The sequence below is a fragment of the Lepisosteus oculatus genome, chromosome 8, assembly GCF_040954835.1.
Source record: "Lepisosteus oculatus isolate fLepOcu1 chromosome 8, fLepOcu1.hap2, whole genome shotgun sequence".
Lineage (NCBI taxonomy): Eukaryota > Metazoa > Chordata > Actinopteri > Semionotiformes > Lepisosteidae > Lepisosteus > Lepisosteus oculatus.
This window is the reverse complement of record NC_090703.1, coordinates 50,820,784-50,832,134: the sequence shown is the minus strand read 5'-3', so window position 1 is coordinate 50,832,134 and position 11,351 is coordinate 50,820,784. Positions and strand designations below refer to the sequence as shown.

The 11,351-nt window shown below is 47.9% G+C and overlaps 1 protein-coding gene across 2 annotated transcripts in view; it reads right to left on the bottom strand.

Annotated features, from left to right (window-relative positions):
• drp2 (dystrophin related protein 2) overlaps positions 1 to 11,351 on the bottom strand; it is a 60,718-nt gene that overhangs the window by 4,727 nt on the left and 44,640 nt on the right. For both annotated transcript variants that reach the window (XM_069193803.1, XM_069193804.1), the window contains exons 11-22: positions 10,942 to 11,143; positions 10,061 to 10,146; positions 8,594 to 8,751; positions 7,330 to 7,496; positions 6,638 to 6,749; positions 5,828 to 5,964; positions 5,324 to 5,389; positions 3,023 to 3,088; positions 1,918 to 2,076; positions 787 to 1,021; positions 497 to 614; positions 114 to 203 (exon numbers count right to left, since the gene is read on the bottom strand). In XM_069193803.1, the coding sequence (XP_069049904.1) occupies positions 114 to 203; positions 497 to 614; positions 787 to 1,021; positions 1,918 to 2,076; positions 3,023 to 3,088; positions 5,324 to 5,389; positions 5,828 to 5,964; positions 6,638 to 6,749; positions 7,330 to 7,496; positions 8,594 to 8,751; positions 10,061 to 10,146; positions 10,942 to 11,143 (1,596 nt within the window). The remainder of the gene's footprint in view (positions 1 to 113; positions 204 to 496; positions 615 to 786; positions 1,022 to 1,917; positions 2,077 to 3,022; positions 3,089 to 5,323; positions 5,390 to 5,827; positions 5,965 to 6,637; positions 6,750 to 7,329; positions 7,497 to 8,593; positions 8,752 to 10,060; positions 10,147 to 10,941; positions 11,144 to 11,351) is intronic.

The following is an 11,351-nucleotide window of genomic DNA, read 5'->3' as shown; positions in this document are numbered from 1 at the left end:
AGGTTTACTGATGACGCATCAGCCGGTAGAAAATGGGGTCACAGCTGTCAGAGCAGCAGGTTAGAAGCAGTCGTGCTGCTGCGGGGTACTGAAAGCACCCGACCCCCCCTCACCGGTGTCCGGTGGGAAGACATTCCTCAGCTGCTCAATCACCTCCTCCAGGCGGATCACAGTGTCCTGGCGCTCCTGCTCCAGGTCCTCGCCTGGAAGACAGACAGACAGACAGACCCCAGGGAGTCCTGAAGCTGCGTGCTCATGCCCACCCCACAGCCACTGCTGCGGACCGCTTAAAATGTCAAATAAAAAAACACTGCTTTTCACTTTCACTCCTAAACGTCCTGCTTGCCGGCTCTGGAACAGGCGGTTTCGATTGTGCTTTTGCACGCTGTGTAGCAACGTGACAAAAAGACATGACGCGTGAAACGTTCTGGCTGCGAGGGGTCCGGGCCTAGGCCTGGTCATGAGGGCCAGCGCCCGGCCCAGGGACCCCAGTTACCTGCTGCCTCGGTGTCGGGGGTTCCCCTGTCCTGCTCCCCCGGCCGGCTGGCCCCAGACTGCCGTGGCGACGAGACAGAGGAGGGAGCGGAGCCGTTGGCTTCTGAATCCTCCTTGGGCTGCAGGGAGAGAGACAGTTCACACCACTAAAAATCTCCGGCGTGAGCGCTCCCGAAAAGCTTGTATTAATGGGGTCTGGTGCTCGTGGAGGATCTATCTGGTTGCCGTTTATAACCGGGGTTACGGCCTTGCAGGCCTCCCTGTCCTGACTGAACGCCCGGGCCCCCGGACCTGCAGCAGCTCCCGGAGCCGGTGCAGCTGGGACTCCAGCTGCTTGTTGTGATCCTCCAGGATCTGCATGCGGGTCTCCAGCCGGCTCTTGTGTTGCCGCAGGATCCGGGCCTCTGCCAGCAGCTCGTCGTCGCGGTGGCCCATCGGGGAGCCCAGGGCGCCCTCCGTGAGCTGAGGGGAGGCCGCGGCCTCCTCATGCTGCCACTTCAGCCGCCGATACTCCCCCTGCAGGACCCTGCCGGAACAGCAACACCCCTCATCAGGCTGGCAAGGAGACCCCCCTGACCAGGAGTTAACTCAACACTTCCCCACTCTTTTCTATGCTAAGTTTGCTTCAGTTCTTTCATGAACATAAACCACATCAGGTAAAACTCATTCTTACTGAGTCATGATTCCCACACACCGAGAACAGCGGGCGACAGATCAACCGCACTTCAGAGCAGAAAAGAGCAAATTCATATTCAGTTCATCCGATTCTTTTGGTTCCTTTCATTGTCTTCTGCTCTTGCTCCAGCTGTGTTTGTAGATAAATGCCAGTAAAGTCTTGAGCTTGTAACCTGAAGGCATCACTCACGGTTTCCCACTGCCATTCTTTCACACACTTGCAGCACTCATTAAAATAATTAGACCATCCATCAACAGGCTAGTTTTTAATTAGATACTTAAATCAATCGATCCTGTGGTACAGAAAAGGATGGGGACAAGTGTGTTAAGGATGTGTGCTAGACTTTTCTAGTGAGGATCTCAAGGCTATATTGTACTAAAGACAAGCCTTCAGAAAACGAACCAACCCCTTTGATGTTGCCTGTGCATATCAGATACTAATAAAATGCAGAATAATATGTGGTTCACTTTATACAGCGGTTTAATAGAAGTGGTTAAAAATTAATAAAATGTTAATCTGAAATCCACTTTCCTAATTAGCTATGATAGGGAATCTTTCCTTCCCCAGGTGATGAAATCCTTGGTGTTCACCATCAGTATGTGTTTTTTATGCACATTCTTCAACAAAATCACAGACCGTATAATCAGCAGGGTTCTGACCTCCTGGAGCTCTTAACAAAATGAGGCTTACCGACTTCGGAGGAGTGTACAGGAAGCCAGCCTTTAAAACCACCCCGGTTCCCTCACCTGTTCTCGTTCTCCAGCCGAGCCAGGATCCTCTCCAGCTCATCCTTGTCCTCACAGTTGATGTTGGCCAGGATGTGTCCGGCCCCGGACTGCTGGCCCGTGGGAGAGTCCTGCTCCAGGGTGGGACTGGAGAGGCGCAGCAGGTACTGGTCTTCATCCCTGACACCGCAGGAGCAGAAACAGTAGGCAAGGACATACACACACACAAACACACACACACACACACACACACACAGCTGTGCACACACACACACAGCTGTGCACACAGACACAAACACACATGTGGACAAAGACACTATAAACATAGCAGAGCGATCTTTGGCTCGAAGAGAGAGAAACACAGACAGGTAGAGCAGGCACATAGCCAACCACTTTTCAGGCTAATACTAACCAAGTTCTGCTAAGGATAGCTTTTGGACCCCACTTTCTAAACACAGCAGCTATGGACTGCTACTTCTATTATCTAGATGAACGCTTTAAGATCTATAAGGCCAGATCAGTCGACACAGGTTCAGCCATTCAAATACATTTGGAGCTCCCCCATATTCCTTGGACTCTTCTATCTCATATTTTGAGTAGCTGTAGCCTACTTGCACACACAAAATCCATACTGGAGCCTAGAGACTCGTCAGAGCTGGGGTTTATCTTCTTTTCCACAGTTGTAAATGGACAGAATGTCCAAGACTCCCCCCTGCACAGGACACAAGTGCTTCACTGCTCAGCTGGCTGGACTTGCTTGCCCAAGGGCACAACAGCAGCAGGCATCACGGGGATTCAAATCCTCAGCCTCCCAAACACGAGCCCAGGAGGGCTGTCCACAACTCCACGTGGTCTCACACTGGCCTGCTATGCCATATTAAAATTCAGCAAACAGCTCCTCACCGAGACCCAGATTAGTGCCACTACACTATCTGGCAGTGAGCAGCATGCCAGATCTTCCAAAGCAAAGCCTCTAGTGATTGGGTTTCAGTGTCCTTAAACACTCGGCAATCAGCCAGTGCAGACACACGCAGCCGGCACAATTTAGGTGAAATTACTCTAGGCTTTATTGTGAAGGCACCACTTCACAAGAACCATTGGTATGGAATGATTGTGATTTACTCACAAGCTTTCGTCAGGAGAGAGGCTGTCAGTGAAGAAGGAGCAGTTCTGATTCTCCATTTCTGCCAGTCTGGAAAGTGGGAGACAGAGAGGTGGTGGGATCACTGAAAATGGCAACAAGAGGCAGGAACATCAAGGACACAAGCGTTTCACACAACACTTTCTAGAAGGTTCCTGGAAAAAGCACTGCAGGCAGCTGCTAAGATGCAAGTTCTGCAACATTTTTAAAGGGAGATTCCTTATTTTCTTTTGTTTGCCTTTTGATAAACAGTGTGCCGCGTTGGAAAGCATCTGTCCCATACTTTTGGAGCTGTGCATAGTCCTCTGGGGGAGGAGGGTTGCAAATTCATCTACTGACAGAAGACGTTTTAATAGAGGGTGGCAAGCTGAAGAACAATCAGAAAAAAATACAGCTTTTCCTATTAAAACTACACTCAGCTCATTTTAAAAACATGCGTCGGCAGCCTTCGATGGCTGACTCTGTTTGGTAAACAAGCAAGGTGTCCTATCGCTGTTGCGGCAGAGCTCTGTCCTTATCAGATCCTGTTGATGGGCTGGAGGCCTCTCAGCCTGTGGCCTCTGACCCCCAGAGAGCTGAACACAAGGGCCTCTGACACGGCCAGCGGCTCACTGTCCCCGTGGCAACGGATGGCGAATGGCAGACGGAAGTGCTTGACCTTCACAGCCCCTCGCTGCGCCGTGCAGGAGAGCCGCTCGAACAGACTAACGCCAGCCAGGGCAGGACCCTCCAGGGTCACAATCCCTTCCCCATTATCTCTTATTAACGAAGAGAGGGTCCCGTCAGCTGGGCCTCGCACGCACTCTCCCTGCAGGCTGTCAGAACCTCTCACTTCCGAAGGAGCACAAATCACAGAGCACCAGACCTGCCGCGGGGGCTGTCACATTTTTTTAAAAAAATTGAATTACAGCAAACGCTCATTTCAACTATTTACAGCTATTAGTTCACAGGCAAACATTTCACGTTCTTCAGTGTTCTTGATCAAAAAGGTTGTGACAGCTTGTATAGTGTGTTCTAGGCTGCATCCCTCCCCAAACTCTATCTGATTGGGGAAATATAAAAATGCTTATTTCAAGGGGGGTTTTTTTGTCAGAAAGGGGAAATATCCTGGGTTGGGACCTGTTCTGGTGCTGAAAAATACAGTTTGATCTTTTAAAACTACAATGGGTAAGACTCCATTTTAACGTCGTCTCTGAAAACGACCAAAATTGTGAGAGATTCAAAGCTACACTACGCTACACATGACCCATGTGACAGCAGCCCAATTAACCTTCTCAGGTGTGATCCGATTTAAGATTTCTGCCTCCTTTGTTCCCCTGGCTTCTACTCCATACACTAATATGGCTTCTGTTTTGTAGTTTTGCTGCCAATTTCAAGTAAGGATATTTTTTTAAAAGATGTGCCCTTTTCCTTTTGTATGAATGCTCATGTTTAGGTTTTTATATTTGTTCCAATACTGTGACGTGCCTTTAAAAGGTATTAGCAGAGCTACAGGGCTTATTGTGCCCTTACATTTTTATCTTGTTGTTCTTCCCCTCATTCAATCCAGGAATAGAACAACTGCCAAATAAAATGTCATTGGCAGGAGATGAATTAAGACAGATTGTTTCAGAGTAGATGCAATTAATACAGAGAGGGCTTGTATGAAAAAACGAGAAAAACAAAGAGAAAATGGTTTATCTGCTATCTTCTTTCACACCTCTGCATTGTCCTCAGTTCACTGGGGCGAGTTTAGCTCCTAAAACATTCCACCTGCAGATCCCAGTGAACAAAATCTAATGATCTTGATCTTGACTGATCAGTGAAGCACAGATTCCCCAGGGTTCAAGCAGGGAAGACCAGGTAGGATTCGCAGGATTTGCGTTCACACGGCTCTCCCTGGTGGCCCAGAGAGATGCTGTTAATCACGGAGGACAGAAGCTGGCACCCAGCATCGGCTGAATGAAATCATGGCAGGGAACCCCGAGACTCCCCATTTAGGCCTCCTTTGCCAGGCTCATGCATGATCCAGTGACAGAGGTGACGTCACCCTCTGGAAAACAGACTATGTTGGCCATGGCAGAGGAGCGGTCTTGGGTGTGTCCAGGAAGTGACACTGGGCTGGTCGAGTCCCGGCGGGGGGCAGGAAGAGCAGCACTCATCACAGCTGGAGCGCAACAGTACGGTTTCCAAGCCCACACACACTGCTGGAAGGGATTTGTTCAAGGCAACTAAACTAAAGTGGGAGATTCATTTTAATTTTAAATCAATCAATAAGAGGTCCAACGCTCCCTCAGCTATTCCTACCTGCTGGCAAAGTGCTCGATCCTGGAGTGTGTGTCTGCATGCGGCAGCTTTGGAGAAGAACAGGGGCTACAGCCAGGAGACAAAAGGGCAGCACTTAACACCGTGAACAGCAGGGTTAGCTATCTGTCAATCACTACAGAGCGTGCTCCTGCACTCAGAGAGTCATACACTTTCCTCGGTTTGATCAGCCCACATACAGAGACAGACCTACACTAGTTCATATTTTGCAAAGACTTACTTAACCAGTTAAACAGAAGCTCCTTCCTCCCTCCCTCAGTGCTGGAAGGGTCCTGAGGTTCCATCATCAGCTGTTCTTATTTTTGTTGTCAATGTTCCGTCTTCAGTACTAAATGATCACAACCCTACATCCCACTGAATTCTCAGTTACCTAAACATGAACTTTGTAACTTTCCTTATGTTCAGATGTACTGCAGTGCAGATCTAATTCCTGCCATAGTGAACAACTGATAGCTAACTGGTGCCCAAGTGCGGAAGCAGACTCACGTTTCACTGCTCTCTGCCTCCAGCACAGACTGGACGGGGAGGTAGCCTCTCTGGGGATGCTTGCTGAAGTACTGCTTGGATCGGAACTTGTTTTTCAGAGTCTTGGCAAAATCCCTCATTTTCTCCCCTGAGGTCGTCTGCCAACAAGAGGAATAAAGAATTTCAGCGAGAGCCCCTGGCTCCACCGTGAGTTCATCTGCAGGGCCAGCACACCTGAGAGCCTTTGCTAACAGATCCACAGCTCCGTATTAACCTTAGGGTTGCCCTCTCTTTAGCTAACCTCATACAGTTGGCTGCCAGAAGAACTTGAAGAAAAACAGTACTGTAAACCCTCGGTTTCATGGACAGAGACATCTTCTAAAGGGGAATTTTGTCAGTAAAATCAGAAATACCAACCTTTCCTTGCAATAATGGTGAAACACAAAACAAATTAAACAAGGTAAAATAAATACTGCATGTCCAAGGTTTAAAATTCAGGAATATCACTGGTACTCTACAGAGGTATTGCTGAGCTGGTTATGATGGGTGTTTTCAGTGTTTCATATGCTTTAGCAAATTGTATACAATGTATGTACGACACCAAATAAAGTGTTTGTATATTTATGATAAAAAAGGCACAGGAACAATTTTACTGACCGTGTTAATACAAGTTGTTAAAATAAGTCAAAAGAAACAGAAAGCATATATGTGTACTGTAGCATGTCTATGTTTATAAATGTATTTGGAGAATTTTCATTCACGTGAAGAGATCCGTCTGAACTGGTCGAACCCTTGCAGCCGGTCAGGCTGACAGTAAGCAGAGTTCCTCACTGGTGTGTAGTACTCCATGATAGGGTAGTGCAGCTTCTTTCCTTTGGTGGTCTGTCCTGTGAGAAAACAGGTCTGGCAGATGTCCACATTGAACTGCTTCAGGCTGCGATACCTGGGAAACAGGCAGTAGACAGGGCATTCATCAGACAAACTCCTTCATTCTATGGATTTCTTAAGATTAGTTTCTGCTCAGTCCCTTGACTAAGTTAATTAGTGTCTGAGTAAGAGAATTTGTTTGGGTTCCACCTGCCCACCGCTCAGCGCCTGTGACCCCCTCACCTCTCCACTGCCCCCTGCGCTCCCTCCTGCTCCGTGTTTCACTGCTGTTCTTCACTCTGAAACCGGTCGTGTGATTTTCTTATTGCTCTTATTCCCGAGAATATGCACCATCAGGCTGGTTTCATTCCTGCTCCATCACCGCATGTTTTTCTTTTGAATGCCTACTATTTAATCTCGCCCAGTGCAGCACTCACGTCTCATTTCACCAATCTATTCTTGTGCTTGTGCATAAAGTCAAGTCTGTATACACGTTGTAAGTCACTTTGCACAACAGCTACAATAACTCCTACACAGGAAAACTACAGCGCTGCTTGTTGGTCATTTTCCGCCGCCCAGAAATGAGAAGAGCACAAAGGAGCAGTTAACGGGTTCGCGATCGGACACTGGCACTGGGGCTGAGGCCCAGCCGGTACCTGAAGCCCTTGATGGGGCACTGCTTGCAGACGGAGCACTTGGCCTGGTGCTTGGCGGACTCGGCCACGGCCACCCGGTGCAGCACGGGCAGCCACACCACCGACTGCGGCTCCAGGCTCATCCACTCCACGAAGTCGGACAGCTCGAGGGCAGACTTCCCTGGCGCCTGGGGGGCGGACAAGGAAGAGGGACGACAGAGGGCACGGGCAGGGCAGGCGCATTAGGAGGAGGAAATCAAAACGTAACTGAAAACAGTTGTTTAAAAAAAGGAGTAACAGAGAATTCAGAAAAAGACATTGCAAAGGAGGCTCTGGAGATGCAGAGAATCCTTAATGGGCACAATTCTCATTAAACGCATATCAAAAATGCATTTAAAGTTTGATTTCCCTGGGCACTTTCCTAATAAGAAAAAAGGCATAATTAAAATGTATCATTCCCACATGCATCTGGGAGAGGCGCTCAAGGATGGCGCTGTCTAATAACATCCTCTTCCTCGATGCTTCCTAACTTTGCCAGCACCTGGGGCTGCACTGGCACTTGATTTGTGCTGATGCTGTTTCGATTATCTGTAGCGGAGGGGAGAACTTCCTGAGTGCACCCAGTTCTGCAAGGACATGGGCACAGAGCTGCCAAAAATGAACCTGATTTTATGGCCGCCTCTCGCCCAGACACTCAGTTCAGCTCAAGGTCAGGCTGACAGATCTTGACAACAAGCCTAAATTATAATAATGTAATGTAAACAGGGGGCAATTTAAAAGCCATCACCTTTTCAACTGCGGTTCTTTTTTATGCATAAAAATCACTGCACCGTGTCACTGTTCAATTTAGCTATGGTAATACAAGACGTGATTAACACATGCCTGGAGAACTGATGGTATCCGCTAAATTGGAATATACTGCATAGAGTACACGTATTAAAAACAATCAATTTAATTTAGCGCAGCTGTCGTTAAACACACCCTGCTTGATGGAGCACCTTAGATTCTAAAAGGTTTCTTCTAGGATGGAGCAGAAAAGCAGCTGCGCTTAGTGGTTTAAACCTTTTCAGTCACAATACTGTGCGTCACCTAGTCTGAAGGGACACAGAAAACACTGTTGCACTCGGACATTCGAAAGTACAAGGCAGTACAGGCACAGCAGGAGCTCGGCAGCAATCCAGTCTCAATCCAGTTCGTGATGAGAGCTCATCCGCCGAGCTAAACCAGTACGGTGCGCGCCCTAGACCCCCCACAATGCCATGATGCCCAGGGGCAATGCCCTCACCATTCGCAAGCAGCTGCGGACGCTGGGCTCCACGTTACTGCCCCCAAACGCCGCCACCTCTCCCAGCTGCCTGGGGATCTGGATGGCTTCGTGCAGCAGCATGCTGAGGTGGCGCTGATCCGTCTGCCCCCCGGGCCCGGACACCTGCTTGAAGAGATCTGCCGAGGAAGAAAGTCCATCTCGGGCATCAGCTCGCTGCTGCCCCTGCCCACCTGGCACCGGACGATGGGAGACGAGGGTACCGTGCTGCTCCTCTCTCAATAAGAGGCCTACAGGTCTTAAAAACACCTTTGCCCTTCAAATGTGATTTCTGCTCTCAATGAACAGGTCATGTGTGAAATAGATCTGCCAGTCCGTTCTGGTCAATGGTTCACAGCGGGCTGGGACTGAAGGGACGGAAATGATGACTGTTAAAGGGACCCAGTGTGTCAGTGTTACTATGGCTCCAAAGCCAGCCTCTCAACAATACGAACAAAATATATTTTACTCGTATAACGCACATTGGAAGCATTTTACAATAAATAAAAATAAGATAATTAAAATCTCCTCATTCTTGCTATTTTCCCCCCCAGAGATAAAAATAACCCTAGTGGAGGTACAGTGGGCTGGAGAACTAAACCCAAGACACGAATCTGTCATCGTTCCTGCAGAAAAGGTGCCCAAGAATCGACGAAACCACTGCCACCAAACCAACTATTTCTGGGCTCTCCAGCTTTTGAGCTGTCACCCCGAATCGCAGACACCCACTGTTTCCTTTAGTGTGAAACTAGCAGCAGGAATTTTAATTATATAATTAGAATTTTGATCTTGTAATCCATTATTGACCTGCACTGTGTTCGATCATCAACATTGGAACAACAGCTTTATTAAACAAAATCTGCTGTTACTGCCTTGTCCATGCATACTGCAGTCTGCCACTTCCAGCATAAACCCATACCTGTCCAAATAATCTCTCCCTCAATGTGTCCTATGCTGTAGCCATCGTTGGCTTTGTTTTGACAGCTGCCTCTTTCTGATCATCTCTATCAATTTACTTTCCACCTTAAATCATATTTTCTTGCTGTTAATTTAAAAGGTTTCAAATAAAAGCTAGAATTCATAATACTTTACATCAAGTCCTGGATGCACAATTTGTCAGCCTCCTGAATTTTCTGAAGAACTGACAATTTCTTCCTGGTACTTGCTACATTAGTCTTCTTGCTTAGCCTGTTATGAAAAGGCTTGTGAAGTGATTTGAAATGGTTTTTGCTGTGAAAAGAGACTGTGAAATAAAAACTGGAGCAAAAATGAGCTGAATGAAGCGCATTGAAACTGAGAACGGAACTGCCTTCTATCTCAAGCAGCAGGGTGCTTAAAGCATTTTCAAACTAAAGAAAAACGCAGATGTTTAAAAAAAACATTTAACATGATCTTAGAAATTCATTTGCATCTGCCAGATAATTTCAGATAATTTATCATTTAACTCACACTTGTATTTCTCCTGAACATCAGAGCTGCACAAGCAGACCAGCCCCGTCTTGAAGGACAGCACTCTCACCTTCCCATTGCGGCTACTGGAGGCACAAGGAAAGTGCAGTGAGAGACAGAACATGCTGTGTGCTGACAGCAGCGCAAACCGCTAAAGACCGATCAAGCCGCCTCATGCAGTTCCAACACAAAATGTGACAGATTGATCAGTATTTAAACCTCATGTCTATTTTTACTCAACCTGTCACCCACAGCTGTGCGGAGCTTCCTAAATCAATTCTATAAGCCCAACACAGAAACCCGGCACAGGTGCAGTGCGGGCCAGAACCAGGCATTGGACTGTTACACAGATTAGGAAATTGATTGCTACCGACAGAGAAACCTATTTAGTGCAGCCTGTTATGCTTTCAGAGAAGACTTGATAAGTGGGTCACATTCATGCTTTGTTTGTTTGAAAGCCGCCAAAACTTAATTCGCAGGTTGGATAGACGATTGCCAGTTTACAATTTCACAGTGCTTTCGCAATTATAGTAATTGCTTGGACTGCAAGGGCGCTGATGTTCACTAGGATAGCAAGAGAAAAATAGCCTCTCCTTGCAGGACACAGGCTAGTTCTGAAGTTTTATTTCCAATGCGTGCTCTACTTTGCATCTTAAATAAGGTAATAACTTTGGAACAACTGCTTTTCATTTATAACAAGGGGGTCAAAGGTGAGAAGCCTGCCCAGGACCAAAAATCTTTCATTGGAATGCCTTTTTAAAATAACTCAGTCTCGTGTCAGACTCAGGCGCACTCCAGATGCAACACATGTCAAGGCAGGAGAATTAGCACCAGCACCCGCGAGCTAACCCAGCAGGAATGAGCCTGGAAGGGCAGTGTACCAGTCGTAGACGTTGAGCAGCCAGTTGAGGCACATGTCCACGCAGAGCGGGATGTTGATGAGCACGCCCCTCTCCTCCTCCAGCCGCTCGTACAGGCTGGTCAGGGAGTGGATGACCTCCACCACGTCCATGCTGTGCTCGCTACGGCGCAGGCTGGGCTCCCGGAACACTTCGGACAGGCTGCCCAGGGTCATCAGGTCCACTGCGGACAGGACAGACAGCGGGACACGCACTGAGCCCTCTCTGCTGCAGGACCTAACATCTGACAGCAGTCAGGCAGCTTCAGAGCCCTTCAAGGGCAAGGGGAGAAGGCGGATTTGCAGTTACAGTATTAATTGTCATGAATGGTGCTCTTTAAAAACCTAGTCCAGTCAATAGCCAAACTCTGCAGTAAATCTGCAGTTACCTTG